The sequence below is a fragment of the Jaculus jaculus genome, chromosome 21 (assembly GCF_020740685.1).
Source record: "Jaculus jaculus isolate mJacJac1 chromosome 21, mJacJac1.mat.Y.cur, whole genome shotgun sequence".
Lineage (NCBI taxonomy): Eukaryota > Metazoa > Chordata > Mammalia > Rodentia > Dipodidae > Jaculus > Jaculus jaculus.
Genome location: NC_059122.1, coordinates 14,162,665 through 14,189,889, shown reverse-complemented (window position 1 = coordinate 14,189,889; position 27,225 = coordinate 14,162,665). Strand labels below are relative to the sequence as shown.

General features: G+C 42.1%; 1 protein-coding gene and 1 pseudogene across 1 annotated transcript; one reads left to right on the top strand and one right to left on the bottom strand.

The window, feature by feature from the left end:
- Window positions 1–244: 244 nt before the first annotated feature.
- Window positions 245–17,627, bottom strand: LOC101598267 (zinc finger protein 709-like). The gene is made up of 4 exons (XM_045139363.1): window positions 17,513–17,627; window positions 3,848–3,980; window positions 3,623–3,683; window positions 245–2,739 (listed from the first exon to the last, which is right to left on the bottom strand). Exons 1-4 carry the CDS (start codon window positions 17,513–17,515, stop codon window positions 483–485), a joined length of 2,454 nt encoding a protein of 817 aa, XP_044995298.1. The 5' UTR covers window positions 17,516–17,627; the 3' UTR covers window positions 245–482.
- Window positions 17,514–20,662, top strand: LOC101597974 (annotated as a pseudogene).
- The last annotated feature ends 6,563 nt before the right edge of the window (window positions 20,663–27,225 follow it).

Genomic DNA, 27,225 nt, shown 5'->3' with positions numbered 1-27,225 from the left:
ACTTAACCATCTTCACAGTCACCTCTGTAATTATTTTTTTTTGTGGGGGGGGGGGGGCTTTTCAAGGTAGGGCCTTGCTCTAGCACAGGATGACCTGAAATTCACAATGTAGTCTCAGGGTGGCCTCAGACTCACAACGATCCTCCTACTTCTGTCTCCCAAGTGCTAAGATTAAAACTGTGTGCCCCTATACCTGGCACCTCTGTATACAAGTTTTGACACCAGGTACATTCTCATAGATGGCTCAATAGAAAACATTTGCATATTTATTCAAAGGTTTTCATCATACTATGCACTTTAATGTCTGTTAATTATTCCAAGATGACTAGAGACAGTTCTACAAATTATATAACACTTTTTTTCTTATGAATTGTTTGCTAGAAAGGTCATGACAGTGCCTTTCATATTCTTTAGGCATTCTCTCTAGTGTGAGCCCTTCCATGTATTTTAAGGCAATTGAGATGAGTAAAGGCTTTCCCACACTACTTGCACACATATGGTTTCTGTACAGTATGGATTTGTTCATGTCTTTGACAATTACTTAAATTTAAAAAGGATTTCCCACATTGTTTACAAACAAAACGTTTCTCTCCACTGTGAATTCTTTCATGGCGTCGTAGGTATCTAGGATCAACGAAAGATTTACCACATAGTTTACAAACACACAGTTTCTCCTGAGAGTGAGTCCACTCATGCTGTCGTAAGTTACCAGCAGAACTGAAACCTTTTCCACATTGCTTACATACATATGGTTTCTCTCCAGTGTGAATCCGTTCATGTATCTGAAACTTACTGAAAAAACGAAAGCCTTTCCCACATTGCTCACATACATGGGGTTTTTCCCCACTGTGGATCTTCTCATGATTTCGAAGAGCACTGGGGTTAGTGAAGGCTTTTGCACAATGCTTACATATGTAGGGTTTCTCACCAGTGTGAATTTGTTCATGTCTTTTACGACCACTCCAAGAAGAAAAGGCTTTCTCACAATGTGTACAAACATAGGGTTTCTCTCCTGTGTGAAACCTTTCATGGCATCGAAGGGCACGAGGATCAGTGAAGGATTTACCACACAGTTTACAAACACAGAGTTTCTCCCCAGAGTGAGTCCACTCATGCTGTCGCAAGTTACCAGCAGCAATGAAACTTTTCCCACATTGCTTACATACATAAGGTTTCTCTCCAGTGTGAGTTCGTTCATGTATTTGAAACTTACTGAAATAACGAAAACTTTTCCCACATTTCTCACATATGTGGGGTTTTTCACCACTGTGGATCCTCTCGTGCTTCTGAAGAGCAATGGGATTCGTGAATGCTTTCCCACAATACTTGCATTTGTAAGGTTTCTCAACAGTGTGAATTTGTTCATGTTTCCTACGAGTACTCCAAGAAGAAAAAGCTTTGCCACAATGCTTACATACATAGGGTTTCTCTCCAGTATGAATCCTTTCATGGCATCGAAGGGCACGAGGATCAGTGAAGGATTTACCACACACCTTACACACACACAGTTTCTCCTCAGAGTGAGTCCACTCATGCTGCCGCAAGTGACTGGAAGAAATAAAACCTTTACCACACTGCTTACATACATATGGTTTCTCTCCAGTGTGAATTCGTTCATGCGTTCGAAGGATACTGGAAGAAGTGAAACGTTTCCCACACTGCAAACATATGTGGGGTTTCTCACCACTATGAATCCTCTCATGGTATCGAAGAGAAGTGAGACAACTGAATGCTTTGCCACAGAGCTTACACATGTGGGGTTTCTCACCACTGTGAACCCTCTCATGGTATCGAAGAGAACTGACAGCAATGAAGGCTTTCCCACACAGCTCACATACATAAGGTTTCTCTCCAGTGTGACATCGTTTATGTATCTGAAAGGTATGGTAAGAAGCTAAGGCCTTCCCACATTGTGAACATACATATGGTTTTTCTCCAGTGTGTGTTCTTTCATGATCTTGAAACTTACTCTTACAACTGAAGGCTTTATCACATATATTACATTTATATGGTTTCTCTCCAGTGTGAGTTAGTTCATGTCTTTGAAGGTTACTCCAAGAAAAGGCTTTTCCACAATGTTTACATACATAGGGTTTCTTCTCTGTGTGAATTCTTTTATGCCTTGGAATGCTACTCAAGCAACTGAAGGCTTTATCACATATATTACATCGGTATGGTTTCTCTCCAGTGTGAGTTCGTTCATGTCTTCTAATGTGACTCAAATAAGAAAAGGCTTTACCACACTGTTTACATACATAGGGTTTATCCCCAGTGTGAATCTTTTCAACATATTGAAGGAGGCTAGGATAGGTAAGGGCATTAAAATGCTGTTTATCCACATACATTTCTTCTCCAGTATCAGAGTTCCCAGGTATATGAATGTAACTGTGACTCTGGAAAAAATTTTCGCATTGGTTAAATGCATAGGATCTCTGTCCAGTGTCAGTGCCTTCGTGATTCAGAAAGAAATCAGGGTAAGTAATGGCTTTCTTACATTCCCCAAATTTATAGAGACTCTCTTCATGTATCTTATATTCATTACTTTGTTGTCCAGTATGAACAGTCACAGGCACATTAAGGGATGAATGACCAATGAGTGTGTCTTCATACACATGGTTTTCACAGAATATTAATCCATGAGAAGTTTCCTTGTTCACAATAGGTTCTGCAATCTGGCTAATGTTTTCTCCACACTGACTACCTTCTTTTTGTTTCCACAATCTTTCCACAACTTTATTTCTGTAAACAATGGAGAACACATTACCAAAGTTATTGAGTATAAATTTCTTACCAGTAAAATTTTTTTAAATTTTGTTTTTCAAGGTAGGGTCTCATTCCTGCACAGGCTAACCTAAAATTCACTATGTAGTTTCATGGTGACCTTGCAATCTTCCTAACTCAGCCTCCTGAGAGCTGGGATTAACGATGTGCACCATCATGCCTGGTTCCCCTGTCTATTTTTTTTTTTTTTTTTTACCATGAATGGACTGAATGATTTACAGTGTATGAAGGATAGCTAATATCAAGAAACTGGTATTCATATGAGATCCTAAATGTATTTACCAAGTTAACTATTTTGGAAATACTAAATGACTTTGTTTTATTGATTGATGTCAGGATCTTAACATGATTCTCAGGCTGGTCTCATATTTAACATTCATTTCCACCAGACCCCTAAATAGCTGGTAATGAAAATATGAGCAATCACATCTGCTGCAGTATCATATGTAGATGTTCTTTGAGCATTTCTTATGCAAAAATGTTTGGACAAAAACCATTTATCATTTTAAAATATTTGCACATACATAAGATAACATGAAAATTGGTAAGGAGTAAAACATATTCCTTCACATTTTCTAATTTCTAATATTTTCATAGTTAAGCAGAAGGAAACCACATTTTAAATAATTTTGTGCATGGAACAAAGTTTTTGTATACAGAAAATCAGAAAATGTTCCTCCTATTATCATGTCAGTACTGTTTATTTCTAATCCAGTATGCATTTTGGCAATAATTTCTTTAGAGTAAATTACTTCAAGCTTATTTTATTTGTAGAGGCATATATTTTTTAATTTACCAGTGACATCCAAATTCTTGTAGAAAACTGTTATTAGTAAGTTACCTTAGACTTCTCATGGAATATTCAGAGTCATCTTCAATGCACGGGTCTCCCTGTGTTTTTCCTAAAATGTAAACCCAGAAAAATCATGATGGATTCAATTAGGAAGTATTAGATCCTAGGTAGATCCACAGTACAACAGGACCATGCCTCTCTGTCCATATTACATATCATAGAGTAACAACTTTAGCAAGACAGGGTTATAAATTCAGGAAAGCACAATCTCACCTATACCTACAGCAGCCAGGTTCCTGAGGGTTTCCTCCATCACATCTCTGTGCAGCTTCTTCTGGGAAGAATCTAGTAAAGCCCATTCCTCCAAAGTGAAGTTCACAGCCACATCCTCAAAGGTCACAGAGTCCTAGAACAGGCCAGAGAGTTCCAGGAGGAAAGGTGAGACAACACTGAAGATCTGTAAGTGTTCCCCAAATGGTACATACATACATATGTACACACACACACACATTTAGTGTTTCGAGGTAGGGTCTCACTCTAGCCCAGGCTGGATTTGGAATTCACTATGTAGTCTCAAGGTGGCCTTGAACTCGTGGTGATCCTCCTACCTCTGCCTCCCGAGTGCTGACATTAAAGATATGCACCACCACAGCCAACATCATATTCTCATACTCCATCTAGCACCACCTGCTCTAACACAGTAAATCCCATATTACATTCAACCTCTTTGGGGAACAAGGAACTAAACATCCATTATGCTGCTAAATCTCCCAAATGCAACTGGCATGTATATGCTGCAGTTAGTTTCATGTTGCTGTGACAAACACCCAACCAGAAAGAGCTTGTGGGAAGAAAGGGTTTCAGATTTCCAGCATCCCGGGGAAGTACCATCAATAACATTAGAAGCTGAGTCACTCCATCAACATTAGCATAGGAGAGAAAAACCAACACAAGCAAGTACAGAGGCAGCCAGAGCTCAAACTGCTCTCCATACACTTTAGGGCTGGGTTCCAAGATCCAACCCCAGTGACATACTTCTTCCCCAGTAGGGTTCTGCCCACTGGAGATTCAAGATTCAAGCCTGAGTCTATGGTGCTACACTTAAACCACTGCAGGGTATAAGCTGTTTTCTCATTAGTGAGACTAGATACCTGACAAAGAGTAACTTATTTGTGGGAAGAATGACAGGGTTAGTAGGTGCAGAAGGATACAGCTAAGACTCTTCAAATTGTGCAACCCAGGCAGCACAGCAGAGAAGGCTGGTCATCAGCTGGATTCTACATTTCCCTCAAGTCTGGAGCCTGAGTCCACAGAATGGTGCTTCCTTCACTCAGGGTGACTCTCTCCTCCTCTGACTTCCATGGAAACACCCTCTGAAGATGTTTTAAATCCTATCAAGTTCACAATGGAGATTAACCATCACACAAACTTCCAGTTGCTTTTTCTCAGATATACTTGAATAGAAATGTAGAATTGATTAACATATTGCACTATTCATGACAATATAAACAGAATGATTAAAAAGTAGATAATGGGCCAGACATGGTGGCACACACCTTTAATCCCAGCACTCAGGAAGTAGAGGTAGGAGGATCACCATGAGTTTGAGGCCACCCTGAGATTACATAGTGAATTCCAGGTCAGCCTGGGCTGGAGTGAGACCCTACCTCGAAAAGCAAAAAAATAAATAAATAATTAAAAAAGTAGATGATGGGAGCTACAGAGATGGCTCAATAGTGAAAAGTGATTGTTTACAAAGCCTGCCAACCCAGGTTCAAGTCCCCAGTGCCCATGTAAAGATACATGAAAAAAGGAGCACATGCTTATTACATTTGTTTGCAATGGTAAGAGGCCCTGGTGCACCAATACAGACACACACACATGCACACATGCTCAAATAAATTAAAATATTTTTGAAAGACAACTTCCATAATTATAGACAATAAACCAGGATAATTCCCTCCCTCCTCACAGTCCTTTTCACAACTCCGCTGTCCATCATATCCCCTCAATTAGCCTTTTATTTTGATGTCATCATCTTTTCCTTCCATTATCAGGGTCTTGTAAAGGTAGTGCCAGGCACTGCAAGGCCATGGATATCCTGGCCATTTTGTATCAGGAAGAGTGCATTGTAAACAGTCCTACCCTTCCTTTGGCTTTTAAATTCTTTCCATCACTTCTTCCACAACAGACCCTGAGCTTCTTTGAAAGGTGTGATAGAGATGTTTCAGTTCTGAGCACTCCTCTGTCACTTCTCAGCACTATGGGGCCTTTTGAGTCATCCTAGAGGTCAATGCCATCTGAAAAGAGAAGCTTCTCTAACCAAAAGTGAAGAGTGCCACTAATATATGAGTATGACCATTAAGAGAAGAGCTTACTGGCCAGTCTGGATAAGCATAATATTTGCACCCATTGGCTCATATGGCCTGGCTGGTCAAACTTAAGATTTTGCAGTGTTCATTGTTGTTCATCTCCACTGATAACGTCTCTCTCTCCTCTAGAGCTCCATGCAGCATAGCTTTTTTCAGCTTTCTGTCAACTGGTATATAGGGAGGAAGTTCTTAGCTCAGCTCCAGAAATATTTCTCAGTTACCTTACAGCCCAACCATATAGAGTCTTCAGCAAAAGGGCAAACTGAGAGACTTGGCAATGGCTTGTAATGTTTGGGGGTAATCAGGGCCCTCCTTGGCCAACAATTCATTGGAAGGTATCCAATCCCTGGCACTGAAATTATTCTAGTAACAATTTATGGCTTCTGAATGTGCCATTATGCAAAAAAGCAGGTTTCCATATGACTTATTCTATCCTTTTATATTTTGATTAACCCTTCCCCCACCCCTCCTTTACTCAATCTCTTCTCCTGACTTCACTTAGGCCTTTCCACCCCCACTAATCTGTTCATCTACTTACATATATACAATACCATACCCTTAAGTCCTCCCCTCTCTTCCCTCTCTTACAGACCCTTTCTAGCTTACTGGCAAACCATGTTTTTCTCTAACTCCCATACACGCCCAAGCATTTATAGGTAGGATTAACATGTGAGAAAGAACATGTGGTGCTTTTCCAGGTCCACCCACTTCCCTGCAAATTTCACAATTTAACTTTTCTTACTGCTGAAAAGAACACCACTGTATAAATGGACCACATTTTCATTATCCACTCTGGGCTGGTTTTATTTCCTAGCTATTGTGAATAGAGTAGCAATAAACATGGGTGTGCAAGTATCTCTAAGGCAGTGAGATGAGTCCTTAGGACATATGCCTAGGAGTGGTATAGCTGGGGCATACAGTAACGACTTTTGGCTGTCTCAGGAACCTCCATACTGATTTCCACAATGGCTGCACCAGTTTACATTCCCACCAACAGTGTAAAAGGGTTTTCTTTTTCTAAAACCTCACCAGCATTTATTGTCATTTGTGTTCTTGATGACAGCCATTCTGACAGGAGACAGAATCTCAAAGTAGTCTTAATTTGCATTTCCCTGATGGCTAAGGATGTAGAACATTTTTCTAGATGTTTATAGACCATCTGTATTTCTTCTTTTGAAAACTCTCTATTTAGTTCCATAGCCCTTTTTTTGAAAATTTTATTTATTTGACAGAGAGAAAGAGTGTGAGAGACAGGAAGAATGGGTGTGCTGTCCCTTCAGCCACTGCATACAAACTCCAGATGCATGCACTGCCTTGTGCACATGTGTGACACCGTGCACTTACGTCACTGTGAAACTGGCTTATGTAGGACCTGGAGGTCTGAACCACAGTTCTTAGGCTTCACATGCAAGCACCTTAACCGCTAAACCATCTCTCAAGACCCTGTAGCCCTTTTTTTTTTTTTTTTGTTTTTTTGTTTTTTGTTTTTTGTTTTTCGAGGTAGGGTCTCACTCTGGCTCAGGCTGACCTGGAATTCACTATGTAGTCTCAGGGTGGCCTCGAACTCTCAGTGATCCTCCTACCTCTGCCTCCCGTGTGCTGGGATTAAAGGCGTGCGCCACCACGCCCGGCTTCCTGTAGCCCATTTTTTAATTGGGTTATTTGATTTTTTGGGGGAGGTAGGGTTTGAGGTAGGGTCTCACTTTGGCTCAGGCTGACCTGGAATTAACTATATAGTCTCAGGGTGGCCTGGTGGCCTCAAACTCATGGCGATGCTCCTACCTCTGCCTCCCGAGTGCTGGGATTAAAGGCATGCACCACCACATCTGACCCGGTTGTTTTATTTTTTTATTATTCATTTTTTCAGTTCTTTGTATATTCGGGATATTAATCATCTGTCAGATGTATAGCTAGCAAAGATTTTCTACCACTCTGTACCTTGCCTCTTGCTCTATTCACAGTGTCCTTTGCTATACAAAAGCTTTTTAATTTCTTGAGGTCCCTGTGATTGATCAGGGTTTTATTTCATGGGCAACTGGGATTATATTCAGAAAGTCTTTGCCAAGACCAATATGTTGAAGGGTTTCCCCTACTTTTTCCTCTAGCAGTTTCAGAGTTTCAGGTCTTATATACAGGTCTTTGATCCATTTGGACCTAATTCTTGTATATGGATAGAGCTAAGAATCTGTTTTCTTTATGCATATAGATATCCAGTTTTCCCAGCACCATTTGTTGAAGAGGCTGTCTTTTTTCCAATGGGTACTTTTGGCATTTTTGCCAAAGATCACGTGGCCATAGCTGCCCAGATTTATATCTGGTACCCTTAATCTATTCCATTGATCTACATGTCTTTTCTATGGCAGTACCATGCTGTTTTTATTACTATGGCTCTGTAATATAGCTTAAAATCAGGTATGGTGATTCCACCAGCCTTATTTTTGTTCCTCAAAATTGTATTGGCTATTTAAGGTTTGACTTTGCTTTCAAGTAAATTCTAGGATTTTTTTTTCTATTTCCACAAAGAATTCCATTGGAATTTTTTAAAATATTTTTTTTGTTCATTTTTATTTATTTATTTGAGAGTGACAGAGAGAGAAAGAGAGAGAGAGAGAATGGACGTGCCAGGGCCTCCAGCCACTGCAAACGAACTCCAGATGCGTGTGCCCCTTGTGCATCTGGCTAACGTGGGTCCTGGGGAATTGAGCCTCGAACCTGGGTCCTTAGGCTTCACAGGAAAGTGCTTAACCACTAAGCCATCTCTCCAGCCCTCCATTGGAATTTTGATGGGGATTACATTAAATGTGTAGATTGCTTTTGGTAAGATTGACATTTTCACAGTATTGATTCCTCCAATACAAGAACATTGGATATCTTTCCTATTCCTAGTGTCTTCTGCAACGTCTGCCTTGAGTGTTTTAAATTTTTTTAATTTGTTTTATTGACAACTTCCAAAATTACAGACAATAAATCACAATAATCACCTCTCCCACTTTCCCCTTCATAAATCCACTGACCATCATATCCCCTCCCTCCCTCCCTCCATTAGTCTCTCTTTTATTTGATGTCATCATCTTTTCTTCCTGTTATGAGTCTTGTGAAGGTAGGGGTAGGCACTGAGAGGTCATGGATATCCAGGCCATTTTGTGTCTGAAGATTGCATTGTGAACAGTCCTACCCTTCATTTGGCTCTTACATTCTTTCTACCATATCTTCTACAACTGACCCTGAGCCTTGGAAGGTGTGATAGAGATGTTTTAGTGCTGAGGACTCTTTTGTCACTTCTCAGCACTATGGTGCCTTTTGAGTCATCCCAGAGGTCACCACCATCTGAAAAGAGAAGCTTCTAAAAAAAGTTAGAGTAAGCCAGGCATGGTGGTGCATGCCTTTAATCCCAGCACTTAGGAGGCACAGGTAGGAAGATCACCAAGAGTTCGAGGCTACCCTGAGACTACATAGTGAATTCTAGGTTAGCCTGGGCTAGAGTGAAACCCTACCTCAAAAAAAAAAAACAGTGAGAGTTGCATTAATATATGGGTATAAACATTAAGAGAAGTACTTACCAGGCAGTTAGGTGAGCATAATATATGCATTTAGCCAAACACCAGCAGGCATTATGCCTTTATGGCTGATAACTACCCCTGCCATAGGTTTTTCAGTATCAGGTAGCCCTATGCCAGCAGCCTAGTTCCAACATAGTCCTCTGCAGTCTTTCCTTCCCTTAGAAAGTTCATAAACCGGCCGGGCGTGGTGGCGCACGCCTTTAATCACAGCACTCGGGAGGCAGAGGTAGGAGGATTGCTGTGAGTTCGAGGCCACCCTGAGACTACAGAGTGAATTCCAGGTCAGCCTGGGATACAGTGAGACCCTACTTCAGAAAACCAAACAAAAAAAAAAAGAAAGAAAGTTCATAAGCCAAGCCTCAAACACAATTTTCTCTGCACTCAGCATTGTCAAACTCTCATCAGAATAGTCCATAATACTTGGCTTACTGCTCCAGAAGGCATCTTCAGCTGTAAGTACCACATTTCGATGCCTCTAGCACACAAATTCAAAAAAATCAAAATCCACATGATCAGATTCAGTTTCTAAGAAGCTCTAAACCAGGCACAGTTGTGCAGGAAACAAAATTATTTCAAACTTACAGATCTAGGGGAAGGTCCACAATGTCAGAAGCTTGCCAACTTTCAAAGGTCCACGCAGTAAGAGAAAAGCGAAAAGCCAGAGGCCATGCCAGCACCATAAGCAACTGCACTTCAGGAACTCCAGGCAGAACTCAAGTACTTTGCATACTTTAGAATAGAATGCCAAACCCACCCCCACACCTTCGGGCCGGACCACAGGATCCCTCACAGTGACACTGTCTCCAGCTAGGGGGCTACAGATCTAAATTACAAACTTTAATAACATCCTGAATGGATGTTTAAATGGAGGCCATCCATTTAAACTACCACAGTGAGCCAATTAGGCTGATCGTGTACAATGCTGTGAATAAACGGGTATTCAGGAATTCTTTCATACTAGACAAACACTCTTCTGAGGAACCTCTCCAGGCCCCTCTTTTAGTGGTTTCTAATCTATAGGTCTTTCATAACATGTCTGGCACATTTTGAGTTGATGTTTGATATGATGTGAGAAATAGGGATCATTTCTCTTTTTTAAATTTATTAATTTATTTTTATTTGAGACAGAGAGAGGGAGAGAACGAGACAGAATGGGCATGCCAAAGCCTCTAGCCACTGTAAACAAACTATAAACAACCTCCAGATGCATGTGCCACCTTGTGCATAGGACCTGGAAAATCACTTCGCAGGCAAGCACCTTAATTGCTAAGCCCTCTCCAGCCCAGGATCATTTCTTCTAATGTGGATATCCTTGCTCCTCAGCACTTGTTTGGCAAAGTATAGTTTTTGTTTCTTTGTATGAAATCTGTTGCCTAAACATGTTGCTTTACTTCTATGTACTCTTGCCTCTCTCATAGGTTATGGGTTTGATTTTATGCTAACACCATGCTGGTTTTGTTACTATGATTCTGTAATATCTGAAAGCAGGTATTGTACTGCATTCAGCATTGCTCTGGGTTGCTTGTAGTCTGTAAACTTTTCTCCTCAAGGAATAATTATATGACCCTTTGAAGAACTTCCTTACTCTTTTGACGAGTGGAAAAACAGCACTGAAATTGTGTATTGCTTAGGGGAATTTGGGCCCTTGAAGCTGATGTAATCGAAGAACAGGAGAGATATCTCCACCAACTAATGTCTATTTCAATTCCTCTATGACCATTTTTAATTTTTACTAAATTAACGGCTTTTAGTTTGGCTTATAGTCTTGAGGGGAGGCTTCCTGATGGTGGAGGAAAAGCATGGCATAAGCAGAAGCTGGACATCATTTCTACCACAGCAAGTTAAAAACAGCAGGAGTGAGCTATACTGTAGCAGTGCTATAACACCCCTAAGCCCACCCCAACAATACATTTCCACCAAGGTTCCACCTCCAAAATTTCCATCATCTGACAACCAAGCACTCAGAAAACATGAGTTAATTGGAAGGGGGTGTATCTTATTCAAACCACTATACTTGGTTGGCCACCAGAACTAAATGGTAAAACCCTATTGCTGAAAACATCACAGGCTGGGACTGCAGAAAATTGAGAGATCGTGCTGGGACTGAGAAGGAAGCCAGTTCACTACTGGCTGGCTCTCATAGTGCTGGCAAGCAGTATACAAACAAGCAGTGGATCCTGTAAGCTATAAAATCAACTAGCCAGGGAAGATGTACAAGTGCAACAGTGGTACATATCTACCTCTCTCTGTCTGTCACTCTCAAATAAACAAAAATAAATAAAAAAAAATGTACTGAGACAAAGTATGGGTAAGACTAAGCTGGTCATAATTTGGCTATAATTAAAGGATTTAAAAATTCTTAAAGACAAAATTTAAAACCCTAATAAAGAACTGGTGCCTGATACTCTGTTTTCAACAATGTGCATTTCGTAAAATACTGATTTGCTCTTACAAACATGTTCAGAAAAACTGGCTTAGAGAACAAGTATTTTCAGTTTTATCTTTTAACTGAATGAGGCACTCAAACCTTGGTGATTAAAGCCACAAAGAAAAGTAAAAATCTTGGAATAACCCTAACCAAAGATGTGAAATATTCTACAATGGAAACTTAAAACCCAGCATTTATAGGTTGTAAGAATGAATATCATGAAAATGGCCTTCCTTAAAATCAATACACAAAGTCAATAAGCTCCCCCATCAGAATTCCAGTACTGTTCTTCATAGAACTAGAAACAGTAATTCCAAGATCCATATGGAAGCAGAAAAAATATCCTGAATACTCAATCCTACGACATGCTGCATGTATCACCATACCCAATTTCAAGTTATACTACAGAGACATACTAGCAAAAACAGCAATGGTAACAGGACAAAAACAGATGAACAGACCAGTAGAATAGAACGGAGGATCCCAGGGTAAACTCAAGTAACTACAGCTACCTGAATATTCCAAAAATACATATTGGAGAAAAGATACACTTTAACAAACAGTACTGGAAAAACTGGACATCTACTTGTAGAAGAATTAAATTAGATGTGATCTCTCACCACGCAGAAAAATCAACTCAAAATGTAACAAGGGCCTCAATGCAGGATCTGACACCTCCAAACAGCTACAGATGATGTTCATTTGCAGTGGCTATAGGTCCTGGCATACCCATTCTCTTTCTCTCTCCCTCTCTCTCTCTCTCTCTCTCTCTCTCTCTCTCTCAAATAAAATACTTTAAAAAAAAAAAAAGAAAAAAAAGCTATTGGGCTGGAAAATAGCTTAGTGGTTACGGCACTTGCCCACGATGCCTAAGAAACTCAGGTTTGATTCCCCAGAACCCACATAAGCCAGATGTATAAGGTGGCACATACATCTGCAGCTCATTTGCAGTGGCTAGAGGCCCTGGCATGCCCATTCTCTCTCCATCTGCCTCTTCCTCTCTTTCTCTCTCTCTCTCAAATATATGAATTAATTAATTAATTAATTAAACAACATGCAACACGGTAGAAAAATCTCTGCTAACTACACAGGTGACAGATGATTAATACCTAAAACATACAAAGAACACAAAAGTAAGCATCAAGAAAAACAACCCCATATGGACCTGAACAGAGTTCTCAACAGAACAAATACAAATGATTAATAAATATTTTTTTAAGGTGTTCATCACCCTTTGCCATTAGGGAAATGCAAATCAAAACTGAGATTCCAGAACGGAGAATGGCTAGCATCAATAAAACAAATGGCAAATAGTCTTGAGTTTAAGGTTAGTTGCAGTTGCAGAGTGAGACCCTGTCTCACAAAAAAAAAAACAAAAACAGATTTTTAGAGTAAGAACACTGTGATGCAAAAAGACACCCTATATGCTCTTTTTTGGCAAGAGATAAGTTCTCTAAAGGAAGTTGTGAAGCCAGATGAGATCAATGTGGAGAAGCTAATGCTAATCAGTGTGTACTGGCTTGAGATGGGCAGTGAGAGGTGCCTCTTGATCCCAACCACAATGTCCTGCCTGCATTGGCAAGAGACACAGAACTGGAGGAAAAGCCTTGTCCCCACTCACATCAATCTGCCCAATCAGAATGAAGGTGAGGAAGGGGACCAGCCGTGCTCCTCCAGGACACCTACAAGAAGTCACCCAATGTCTCACATTCCCCAAACACCACCACAGTGAGCAGATACTGCACAAAGAAAAGGGCTCACATTGTTCTTTTACCTACAAGTCACTCAGAGCAGGCACCAGCCAGGTGAGACAAGCCAAGGAGACAGCGGACCAAGAAAGGAGCGTCTGCACAAGTCAGCGTAGATGAGAGAGAAACTCATCCCAAAAGGAAACTCAGCTAATCTCCACCAGAGCAAAGCATACCCCAATTCTGGTTATATAGAGGGTTGAACTAAAGGGTCAAATCATTAACAGGGTCAGTTGCTAAAGGAAACAAAACAGAGGGGAAAAGTTCAAAACTCATCCCACTACGACAGAAATACTAACTTTTTTTTTTTTTTTTTTTTTTGGTTTTTCGAGGTAGGGTCTCACTCTGGTCCAGGCTGACCTGGAATTAACTCTGTCATCTCAGGGTGGCCTTGAACTCATGGCAATCCTCCTACCTCTGCCTCCCGAGTGAGAAATACTAACTTTAAAAATTTTTAGCTATGATGTATGTTTAATACACTTTGTCTTGTTAAGTAATTTCTATGTTAGGGTTAATGTTTGTCATATTTCATAGTTTCTTAATATTATAATGCCTTTTAAAATCACTTTTGAATATGCAGTTTATGATAATTCTGCTTGTATACTCGTCTGTACTTTTCTCCACCCAGACTACTATTTTTTTGGTGGGGGGGAGTCTTGTTTATTCAAGCAGGGTCTCGCACTAGCCCAAGTTGGCCTCAAACTCATGGTGATCCTCCTACCTCAGCCTCCCCAGTGCTGGGATTAAGCACATGCACCATCATGCCCAGCTCACCCACTCTTAGGTTCTGCTTCTCTTCTTATGAACAGCTTATATGGTTCCCTCCCCTTTCCAACCTCTTCTGCACATTCTCTCATTGTTTCTCACTACTACAGACTTCCATGGCCTAAATGACTTCTAAAATTGGCGGAACTTAAAAATATCTCAACTTTCCACTCCCAGATATTTTTGCCACCTACATCTTTTTCAGAATTAACACTAGACACCCATACTAACCCACCCATCACCCTCTCATTTGTTAATAGCCAAAATCCTAGACCATATCACCCTTATTTATCTACCAACAGAAATTGAAGTAAACAGTTTAGTGTTGTTAATGTACTGTAAAATCCATGTAATAGGCATATACACCAGTTTTGACCACTCCTTCTATTAATATTTTACACTGGTTGTAACACAGAGGTGACACCAGGCACTGTGAGCTCTTAGACTCAGAATCTAACTTCTGAACTATGTGCCAAAGAAAACAGCTGAAAACACAATCAGAAAATCCAAGCAATAAGATAATCCATGGTACTTGGGCTGCAAGGTTACTGAGAAATCCTGCTGGAGCTGAGCTGAAAACTTCCTCTATGTAGACCAGCTGACAGAAAGCTAGAAAAGTTTTACTACATGCAGTTCAATGGAAGAGAGAGAAATCACCAGTGGAGATATTCAACAGTGGACACTGCAAGCCTTATATTTTGCCAGCCAGTTAAAATGAGCCAACGGGTGCAATAGTGGCATGTCTGTTATGGGTAAAACCAACTACTCTATAATTGGACTAGAGGCCCACTCAATGGGAGGGAATACATCCCTGATACTGAAAACCTACAACAGGGTTAGTCATGAGCCCTACGGGTGTAACATCTGCTGCTATCTGGCTAAATGTATATACTATGCTCACCAAACTGCCCAGTAAGCCCTTCTCTTAATGCTCATACCCATATATTAATGCTACTCTCACATTTAGTAGAGAACCTTCTCTTTTCAGATGGCAGTGACCATGGAAAGACTCAGAAGACACCATGGTACTGAGAAGAAGTGACAGAGGAGTGCTCAGCACTAAAATATCTCTATCACATCTTCCAATATTCAGGGTCCATTGCGGAAGAGGTGGCAGAAAGGATGTAAGAGTCAAAGGAAGGGTAGGACTCCTTACAACATGTTTCTCTAGACACAAAATGGCCTGGATATCCATGATCTCAAAGTGCCTGATACTACCTACACAAGACCATCATAATAGCAGGAAAAGACCATGAAATCAAACTAAAAGACAGACAGACTGGGAGGGGTGGGGATATGATGGAGAGTGGAGTTTCAAAGGGAAAGTGTGGGGAGAGAAGAACTTTCCAAGGTTATTGTCTACAATTATGAAATTTGCCAATAAAAATAAATAAATTTAAAAAACAAATACTACATATTAGTACTTATCAGAAAAAAAATAACCCATGGTGCAAAAATCTCAAGGCAATAATACATGCATGTGCACATGTATGCACACGTGTGCGTGCACACACACACATATGGACACATGAAAACAAAAACAAGAAAAAAACCTTAAAAAATATAACTCTCCCAAAAAGTTATGAATCCCACAGTCATGGTCTCCAGCAAGACTGAATTAAATGGATGTCCAGAGAATTCAAAAGAATAGTTAAAAGTATGTTCAAAGGAATCAAACTCATCAAGGAATCCCAACCACAATATCAGCTCAATGAATTAACGAGGTAGACACAGGATATAAGCAGAGATACAAATACTGAAGAAGAAATTTTGTGAAATACTGGAAATGAGAAACACAGTAAGTCAAATAAACAACTCTGTAGAAAGTCTCACCAACAAAATCAATCAAGGACAGACTATAAGAACCTAAAGACAAGTTTGAGAAACTGGAAAACTACACCATAAGGATAAATGATTTTCAAGACAGCTGGACACAATAAAGTCAAACCAAAGAACTGTGGGTATACAGCAAAACTACATGGTAAGACTCTACTGCTGAAGATGACATATGTTTGGCCTCCAGGTCACCAAAGTGAAGCTGGGCTGGACACCTCCTCCTTGTTGACTAGCTGTCAAGTCCTAGGAAGAGCTATGCACCCTGCTGGAGAAGAGTCATCAACAGTCTTGACCAGCAGCAGATCCTGTAAGCTTTACAGCTGGTCAACCAGATCATATGTGCCAAATGGTGCAATGGAGGCACGTCTGTTATGGGGAAAACCAACGGCTCTCTGATTGGACTTGAGAGCTGAAAACCTAATAAAAAGCCTGTAGGGCTGCAGAAATTTCAAGCCAAAGAGAAGAAATTACTACTGCTGTTTGGCTAAATGAATATATTCTGTCCTCTCTCTATTTTTGTGCCAAGGTATTAATGCTCCTCTCAGTTTTGATCAGAGAAGCTTGTCTTTTCACCCAAGTGCAGACAGGAAGTGACAGTGAGGCGCTGGGCAGGGAGACATCTCCACAGCACAATGTCCAAGCCTCAACGACCATGGCAGAAGTCGTGGTGCAAAGAACGTAAGAGCCAAAGGAAAGGGAGAAACGCTTCTAGTGCTGTCTTCCAGACACAGATTGGCCTAGATATTCATAAGCTCACAGGGGCTGATACTGTCTGCACACGACCTACAGAACAGAAGGAAAACACGACATCCAAATAGCAGACAGACCAGCTGGAAAGAAAGGAGTCGGTGGATGGGGGGCTTTGGAGACAGGAAAAATGCCGGGAGGGGGATTACAACCTGCACGTGGCTCCACCTTCCTCAGGAGCCGGACGTCTGGGGGAGATCCTGGAAATTTAGCGCGCGTCAACCCAACAAGCGGTGGGCTTGGCTTGAGGGGCTCCGGCGCGCAGGCGCAGGCCGCCGCCGCCCCCCGCGTCTCCCCGCGACCCTCGCCGCCCCGCCGCGCGCCGAGGCTCCGGCCGGGGGAGGACGCCGGGGTCCCGCCGCCGCCGCCGCCCGCCCGCCCCGGGCACAGGGGGAGCGCGGCCCCGGCGGACTCGGCCGCAGACCGGGGAGGCCCCGTCGCCGCGCGGCCGCTTCCCGCAGCCCGTGCCCGGCCGCACTCACCATGTCCGCCCGCCCGCCCGTCCGTCCGCGCGCACCGAGGTTTCCTGGGCGCGGGCGTCGCAGAGACGGCGGGGCCCGGAGCTTGGAGAGCGGCAGCGGAAAACCACGAGTGACCCCAACATGGAGGACCCCAGGAAAGATGGCCGGCGCGGGGCGTCCGCCCGCCCGCCCGCGGCGCGCTGATTGGCCGGCCCGCCGCGCCCGCCCCCGGCTCCGGGCCGCGGCTCCCGCGCGCCGGGCGGTCTGGGCGGCTTCCCGGGAAGCTCGCTGAGGGCAGACGGCCTGCGCTTGGTGGTGGGCGAGTGTCCGGTCGGCCACCCAGTCAATGGCCAGCGCTCTCTTCCAACGCGTCTTCCGGTCGACCAGGCGCTGAAATGATTCTGCGCACGCGTGAACTGGAAGGCGGTGCGGGCGCTTCTGCAGGGAGACTCCACAGAGAGCTGAAAGGCAGGATGGAAATTTTAAAGTAAAGTTAGTGAAGAAACAGCTGGTTGCTACAGCTAGGGGACAGCCTGAGCTGTATATTCAGAAAGGAGTAAATCAAAAATAGGGGGCTGGAGAGATGGCTTAGCGGTTAAGCGCTTGCCTGTGAAGCCTAAGGACCCCGGTTCGAGGCTCGGTTCCCCAGTTCCCACGTTAGCCAGATGCATACAAGGAGGCACACGCGTCTGGAGTTCGTTTGCAGAGGCTGGAAGCCCTGGCACGCCCATTCTCTCTCTCTCTCCCTCTATCTGTCTTTCTCTCTGTGTCTGTTGCTCTCAAATAAATAAATAAATAAAATTTTAAAAAATAGGCTAAAAGATAGGCTGCAGGTGGCCCAAGATGTGGGTTGGTAGGGTCAACCTGAACTTTATGTCCGGGAAGAGGGGAAAAAAAAATAGTTTCCCAAGACAGCCTGACCAAGGACTTAAACTCTGGTTATGCACAAATAAGATATGTAGACATAACTGTACAAGCTTGGCAAATACCCTTGTGAACCCCCCCCCCTTCCCCTCCTTGCTGAAACCCTATAAAAAGAAACACCCAAAAGGCCTCAGGGTTGACTCCTCTGTCTCCTGCATGAGATACCTGTTGACCCCAGAGCTCTGGTTTTCCTAATAAAGCCTCATGCTTTTGCAGCAAGTTTGGTCTCCCGTGTGTCTTTGGGTGCCTGCTATCTCAAGACTTGAGTGAAGGTCTCCCTCTGGGGGTCTTTCAGAACAAGTGGTTGAAATAGCTGTGACTACAGCCTGAGGCCCCCAAGATTACCAGGAAAGCTGAGGTTCAGAAGGATGAGCATGCTCCTGGCTTGGAGAACCAACACACCTGCAGAGTGAGCCTCTGCGGTGCATCCCTCTGAAGAACATAGGGCTGGGAAGGAGCTGTCAGGCTCTGAACGTAAAATCTGCCCTGTAGGCTCCCGTCCTTGCACATTTGGTCCCCAGCTAGTAGCGCTGTGTGAGAAGGTGGCAGAACTTTTAGGAGATGGAGCCCTGTTGGAGGAATTGGGTCTCCGGAGGTGGGCCTTGAAATGGAATAACCTGGCCCCGCTTCCTACTCATCCTCTGCTTCCTGACCATGGTTGCAATGTGGTCGGCAGCCTCCTGGTGCCAGGCCTTTCCTGACATGAAGGAATGTATCCAATCGAAAGTATAAGATGTAATGAACCCTTGCTGAAGTGACTCTATCTGAAGCAGGCAAAAAAAAGTAGGAAAATAGTTTAGCAATCAGAGACACTGCTTGGCTTGGGCAATAAACATCCCATTCCTCACAAGGCCCTTGAAACAACCTGTGGGCGCTTCCCTACCTGCACTGAGCTGCACTTACACCACAAACAATGAAGAGGTTTCTCCTCACTTAGAAACCAGTGTCTGTGAAGAGTTTCAAGTATGTTCTTACTATAGCTGAGGTCATAAGAGAAGGTAGCCATCCAGCCAGAACTGGTATAACTTAGTGGTTAAGGCATTTGCCTACGGAACCCAAGAACCTAGGTTTGATTCTGCAGGTTGCACTTAACACATGTACAAGGGGTGCATGCATCTGGAGTTACTTTGCAGTGGCTAGAATCCCTGGCATGCCCATTCTCTCTCTCTCTACCTCTTTCTCAAAAATAAATTAATAAATAAAAGATTTTTTAAAAAACATGGCATGCAAAATGTGATTTAAAGGAAGGTCAGGAGGATGCACTTGAGTGCTCCCCAGACTGTACTTTTATTCCCTTTCAGATAGTCAAAGCTCTGGGGAGTTTGGACATCATATAGATCATGAGTTAAAATTAGATCAGACCATGAGTTGTTTATCAGGAAATCTTTGGAGAAGTTGTGAGTTACCTGTCTTCAAGAAACTCCCCCCAAGGCACATAGTCCTCTATGTATCCAAGCTTAGCCTTTTGTCAATAAGCCTTATATTAACAGTGGATGGAATAAAAATTGGGAAGAATGGGTTTCATGGAGCAGAGTACTTCTATCTTCAGAAATAGCGAGAGCTTCAGAAGGCCAGTCAGGACCAATATGCTGAGGGAAGATAAGAGGGGCAGCTCCAGGAAAGGAGACACTTGGTCTGGAGCAGACAAATATTGAAATGTAAACCCAAAACAAGTAGGAAACACCTGGGAGTGAAGACAGTAGCAGGAACAGTGAGGCGTTTCAGCCTTCTTGGAAGAAAGGGCTTGTGTGGATCCTATTTTTGAAGAAACATTTATAAACAGTTGAATTTAAAGAGTCCCAAGGGCTGAAACCATGGCTTATTGATGACTGGGACCAGGAAAAACAGTTCTTTCATGTTGCTGCTAAGCAGGTCGGTTCTGTTCTGGAGGATTTTGAAAATTATAAGGAATCCCAAAGAAATAGATAATAAGAGAATGCTGTTCATGACATTGTGGCATGGATTAGAGTATGTCTACGTAATGCTGGGCACTCAACTACTCTGCCAAGGTAAGGGACTGCAGTATGCTGAAATTCTTGCAGAGCATCCTAACAATCCATGTCCTAGGCAAATGAAGTACCACATCTATTGAGTTTATTTGTATGAGTTGGAGCAATGTTGGCCTATCTCTATGGAAGAGTCCTGCTTTATTACGGAAGTATCTTCACTGTTTCCTCAAGAATTTTAAAACTGTTTATTCCAGTAATGATGAAGTCTTCTCCTGAGTTCTATTGGAATCTGCTATGAGGTTCATTTTCTCTCTCTCTCTCTCTCTCTCTCTCTCTCTCTCATTTGTCAGCCTCATACTCACAGCAAGCCCAAGTCTAATGATACATGTCATAAACCCTAAAAATAGAATGCTCCTGAGGGACTATGATGCATCAAGACAAAATATCCCATATGTATATCTAAAATTGGTGAAACTGAAGAATTCTGATACATGAGAAGGAACATAATTATCCCCTTCTCATGAATGGTAGTGGTCTGTGTTCTAATAGATTAGGTTTCCCTTCATATTGTTATTGCAGCCCTCCAAACAAGAACTTTTATATTACCAGACAGAACTGCATTCATACCTTCAATGTAGTCACTACAGGAGGATCTCTCATTATATTCATTATAAATAATTCTTCTATGACAAATACAAATTCTCCAGAATTTCAAGCAAGGGTGATTTAGTCCCCAGCATAAGTGGCTCGCAACTTTTATCCCAACATTTTGGAGCCTCGTGCAAGAGGATTGCTATAAAGGCAATCCTGTAACTATATAATATGTTCTATGCCAGACAAGACTACAGAACAAGACTCTGTCTCCAGAAAACAATTTCCAGGATAGATGGTGGGGTACAAGCCACATTTGAAAGAGTAGAGGAACATAAATGCAGAAACAGGTTCCAAGGCAGCTCCACTGCTCAGCCAAATTACCAGGACCAACTTCAGGGCACACAGGTCAACAAGGACTTACCCAGTCAACAGCAATCTGCCTGGACCCACTCCCTCCATGTGTAATCCCCATCAAACACGTAGCAGGGTAGGCCACTAGCTTTGGGCTGAACAGGAAACCCAGGCAGGTTCAGCTTCTCAGTTCTTGGGACTAAAATCAAGTACATTCAACAGAACTGCCCTTGGCAATTCAGGTACTCTGTTTCCAAACAGCATTTGATGAGGAAATAACTCCAACCAAAGATTCCATGGTGTTCCTCCAACAGTAGAGATTCAGCCTCCAGGCTAATAAGGGAACCACACAAGCACAGGGTAAAGAGTTGTGAAGACCTTAGTACCTTCGGAACAAAGACACACTGTCTGGTGAAAATGCACACAGCACCCCTAAAGGTTTCTGCCAGTTGAAGGCAGTTGCCTCTCCCAACCCCCAACTATACCCATTCTCCCACCGAGGAACTGCAGGAGAGCTGGGCATTTAGAGTTGTGCATGCCTAAAGCCTACAGAATATCCTGCCTGTGGGATCTCTAATCCCCTGCTAACAGTGGGCCGGCCAGCATCTGGCTTAAGGGGCAGAGAAGCTCAGGCTAGGGAAAACCGACAGGAAAAGACATTTACTGATAGAGGACTCTTTCTTGCCTGACTGTCCATGGAGACACAATCTGACTGATCTGCTATATTACCATTACAAACTGTAATCTGAGAGAGAAGAGGACAGTCACCCATATGATGAGCACCTCACTCACCCATGTTACTTCAGTTCTTAATTTTTTTGTTGTTTCTGCCAGTTTGCTATTAGCCTTTCTTTCTCCCCTTACTTTCTCACCTTGTCTTTAGGGTTACTGTTTTCCCTTTGCAGTTCCTTTGTTCTTTTTATTATTATTATTATTGATGTTGTTCTGTTTCCATTTCTTGTTTGTTGGTTACTATTTTCAAAGGCCTAAAAGTCAACAAGAGGAAAGACCCTCCCAAATTTTTCCTTGTTCCTCTTCAGCCTGAAGAAGTCAGATTCAATCCTGACACCCATCTCCCAAAAGAACTTGGGGTATCTCTCCACATTTAAAAGACAGATATGGGCTGGAGGGATGGCTTAGCAGTTAAAGCGTTTGTCTGCAAAGCCAGAGGACCCTGGTTTGATTCCCCAGGACCTATGTAAGCCAGATGCACAAGGGAGTGCATGCATCTGGAGTTCATTTGCAGTGGCTGGAGGCTCTGGTGCACCCATTCTTTGTCTCTCCTCCTTTTTTTCTCTCAAATAAATAAAGTATTTAAAAAAGCAGATATTAGGCTTGGAGTTCATTAAAATACAGACCAAGTTTCCTTTCTCCCTGGTAACTCTAAGAGGAAAAAAGCCACTGCTTTCTGACTAGAGGTCTGGTCCTGAATAGGGTTATAAAATATATCATGTGAGGCTGGGTGTGGTGGCGCACACCTTTAATCCCAGCACTTGGGAAGCAGAGGTAGGAGGATAACTGTGAATTTGAGGCCACCCTGAGACTACATAGTGAATTCCAGGTCAGTCTGGGCTAGAGTGAGACCGTACCTCGAAAAACCAAGGGAAAAAACTACATGTATACATATATATATACAATGTGTGCTAATAAATTAAAAAGGTTGTGAAAAGTTATTAAATTTATGACAGATCTATTTGAAAGTTAAATATGTTGAAAGTTAACATGGGTATATTATTAAATATTGTTAAAGTTCTAAAGTCAAATTTCAAGTTTTATTTTAATATATTTTATTTATGTGAGAGAGAATAGACAGAGAGAGAGAGGGAGTGGGTGTGCCAGGGCCTCTAACCACTGCAAATGAACTCCAGACACATGTGCACCCTTGTATGTCTGACTTATCTGGGTACTGGGGAATCAAAACTGGGTCCTGGGCTGGAGAGATGGCTTAGTGGTTAAGCGCTTGCCTATGAAGCCTAAGGACCCCGGTTCGAGGCTCAATACCCCAGGACTCACATTAGCCAGATGCACAAGGTGGCACATGTGTCTGAAGTTCATTTGCAGTGGCTGGATACCCTGGTGCACCCATTCTCTCTCTCTCTCTCTCTCTCTCTCTATCTCTATCTCTATCTCTATCTGCCTCTTTCTCTCACTCTCTCTCTGTCTGTCACTCTCAAATAAATAAATAAAAATGAACATAATTTTTTTTTAAAAAACTGAGTCCTTAGGCTTCACAGGCAAGCACTTTAACTTCTAAGAAATCTCTCCAGCACCAAGTTTTCTTCAATATAATTCTGCTCTTTAAATGTTTGCAAAGTGTCTGATTCTGTTGCAATAGACCTCATAGATAAGTTATATCCAAATGCTAAGTTACATGTTTTCCATCTGATAAAGCCTTGATTTTGTTTGATAAAAAACATCTGTTTACAATAATAGATTTCTCAAATATCCTGCTCTTGTATGGTTTCTTGTTGGGTAAAACTTCTATTTGTCTGCTATAAACTTATTCTAATAGATAGAAATTGAGCCTAATTAAATAAATTTTCATTGTACCTGTAAATAAATAAACTTCAAAATTAGTTAAATTCTTAATTTCTGACATATTCAATTTTTTTTTTCAAGGTAGGGACTCCCTCTAGCCCAGGCTGACCTGGAATTCACTCGCAAGTCTCAGGGTGGCCTTGAACTCATGGCGATCCTCCTACTACCTCTGCTTCTCAAGTGCTGGGATTAAAGATATGCATCACAATGCCTGGTTCATATTCAAATTTAAAACTGTTCTATATTGAGTATTTCTTCAAAACTAGTTTCTTATACTTCCTCCCTTACCTAAATCACATCTTATTTCCAGAAATTTCAATGAACTCTTCTTGATTACTTCTACAGACAACATTCATTATTTCCTTAACAAATGCCTGTTATTATTTTCAACCTTAGATAGAATACCCATGTGCTGCCTGTAAATTTCATGCCATATACAAGAAAATTCATATAGCTATATGGCTAATAGATTTAATTTAATATGATCTAGGGGTTTCTTTTGTAATGGTACTCTCATGAAGGATCTGTCTTCATGCCTGATTTGGCATCATCTCTAAGACTCTATGTAAAGCTTATCAAACTGCCCAGAAAGCCCTTCTCTTAATGTTCATACCCTTATATTAATGCTACTCTCACTTTTGGTACAGAATCTTCTCTTTTCAGATGGCAATGACCTTGAGATGACTCAGGAGGCATCATGGTGCTGGAAAGAAGTGACAGGAGTGCTTAGTACTGCAATATCTCTATCACACCTTCCAAGGCTCAGGGGGAAAGTTACAAAACAAGAGAAGAATTTTGGGAAGAGGAAGGGGAAGGATAACCAGCTAAAATAATTGTACTTGAAAATGCTACAATAACTGATATCTATAATCCTATGCTAGAAAAAAAAAAAAAAGATACAAGATGGGCATGGTGGCGCACACCTTTAATCCCAGCCCTTGCAAGACAGAGGGAGAACATCGTGAGTGTGAGTTCAAGGCCACCCTAAGACTACAGAGGGAATTCCAGGTTAGCTTGAGCTAGAATGAGACCCAACCTCGAAAAACCAAAAAATAAATAAATAAATAAATAAATGATACCAGCTGGAGAGATGGCTCAGCAGTTGAAACTACAATATAAAAATTACAGGCTGGAGAAATGGTTCAGAGGCCAAAGGCACTTGGTTGCAATGCAAAGCCTAGGTTAGATTCCTTAGTACTCACATAAAGCTGGATATACAAGTGGCACTTGCATCTGGAGTTCAGTTGTAGTGGCAGGAGGCCCTGGCACATGCATGCTCACTCTGTCTGCCTCTGTCTTTCTCACAAATAAATACAAATTAAAAAATTAAATTAAAAACACAGACATGGTGTGGTAGCTTACACCTTTTTTTTTAAATTTTTTATTTATTTATTTGAGAGCGACAGACACAGAGAGAAAGACAGATAGAGAGAGAAAGAGAGAGAGAATGGGCGCGCCAGGGCTTCCAGCCTCTGCAAACGAACTCCAGACGCGTGCGCCCCCTTGTGCATCTGGCTAACGTGGGACCTGGGGAACTGAGCCTTGAACCGGGGTCCTTAGGCTTCACAGGCAAGCACCTAACCGCTAAGCCATCTCTCCAGCCCGGTAGCTTACACCTTTAACCCCAGCACTCAGGAGGCAGTGGTAGGAGGATCATTGTGAGTTTGAGGCCAGCCTGAGACTACATAGTGAGTTCCAGGTCATCCTGGGCTAGTGCAAGACTCTACCTTGCAAAACCAAAATAAACAAACTGAAGAAAAATCACAAAGAAGAAAATAAAGAAAATCAAATAATCTTCTTTTTATGTTTGTATTTTGAAGCAGGGTCTCACTCTGGCCCAGGCTGAGCTGGAACTCACTCTGCAGCCTGGGCTGGCCTTGAACTAACAAAGATCCCACTACCTCAGCCTCCGAAGTGCTGGAATTAAAGCCATGCACCATGGTGCCCAGAAAAAAAAAAAATGATCTTGACAAAAAAGGCATACAGATAGATTTCATTACACACTTTTTTTTCTACAAAAAGTAGTCTTTTTACTATTTGGAAAGAAGACATTTAATGCAGCATGATGCTTCTTTGGGGATGAGTAAATTATAAATGAACAAAATAAAATTTACAACAGAGCCCACATTAAAATTAACACCAGAGAGGCACTAGTTCTTGTAAGCATATGATAAGTTGCCATAAAAGGAAAAATCTGGCAAACTTGTAGAATTCTTGCAGATATCTTCCCCACAAATGAAGAACATTTAATAATCTATAAATTGATTCAGGGCTGGAGAGATGGCTTAGCAGTTAAGCGCTTGCCTGTGAAGCCTAAGCACACCTGTTTGAGGCTCGATTCCCCAGGACCCACGTTAGCCAGATGCACAAGGGGGTGCATGCATCTGGAGTTCGTTTGTAGTGGCCGGAGGCCCTGGTGCGCCCATTCTCTCTCTCTCTCTTATCTGCCTCTTTCTCTCTGTGTCTCTCTCAAATAAATAAAAATAGAACAAAAAAATAAAAATAAGTTGATTCAAACAGTTCAGAAACTCAAATGCACAAAAATATTTTTAAAAACATGTTAAACTGCCAGGCGTGGTGGCACACACCCTTAATCTCAGCATCTGGGGGACAGAGGTAGAGGACTGCTGTGAGTTTGAGTCCAGCCTGAGACTGTATAGCAAATTCCAGGTCAGCCTGGGTTAGAGTGAGACCTTTCCTTGAAAAACCAAACTAAACAAATAAATAAAATAAGAATAAATAAATAAAAATAGGGCTGGAGAGATGGCTTAGTGATTAAAGCACTTGCCTGCAAAGCCAAAGGACCCTGATTCCCCCTGACCCATGTAAGCCAGATGCACAAGGTGGCACATGCATCTTGAGGTCATTTGCAGCAGCTGGAGGCCCTGGTGTGCCCATTCTCTCTCTCTTTCCATATGTATACTCTATTTCTTATAAATAAAACTATTTGTTAAAAAGTAAATGATCCAGGCATGGTGGCACACACCATTAATCCCTGCACTTGGGAGGCAGTGGTAGGAGCATCACTGTGAGTTCGAGGCCAGCCTGGAATTATAGAGCGAGGTCACCTTGGGCTAAAGTAAGACCCTGCCTCAAAAACAAGCAAACAAAAAACAAACAAATAAACAACCACCAAGAAAAGTAAATGAGGGCCTGGGAAGATGGCTTAGTGGATAAAGGTGTTTATCTGCAGAAACTGAGTCTAAGTTCACTTCCCAAGCCATCCATGTGAGCTGGACACAAAGAGAAACACAGTGTCTGGTGTTCATTTGCTGAGGCAGGAGACAGCCCTGGAGTGCCCCCCCCCCGTATACAAGTAAGTAAATAAGTATAATTTTTAAAATAAATGCTAAAAATAGACATTAAAATGTCCTATGA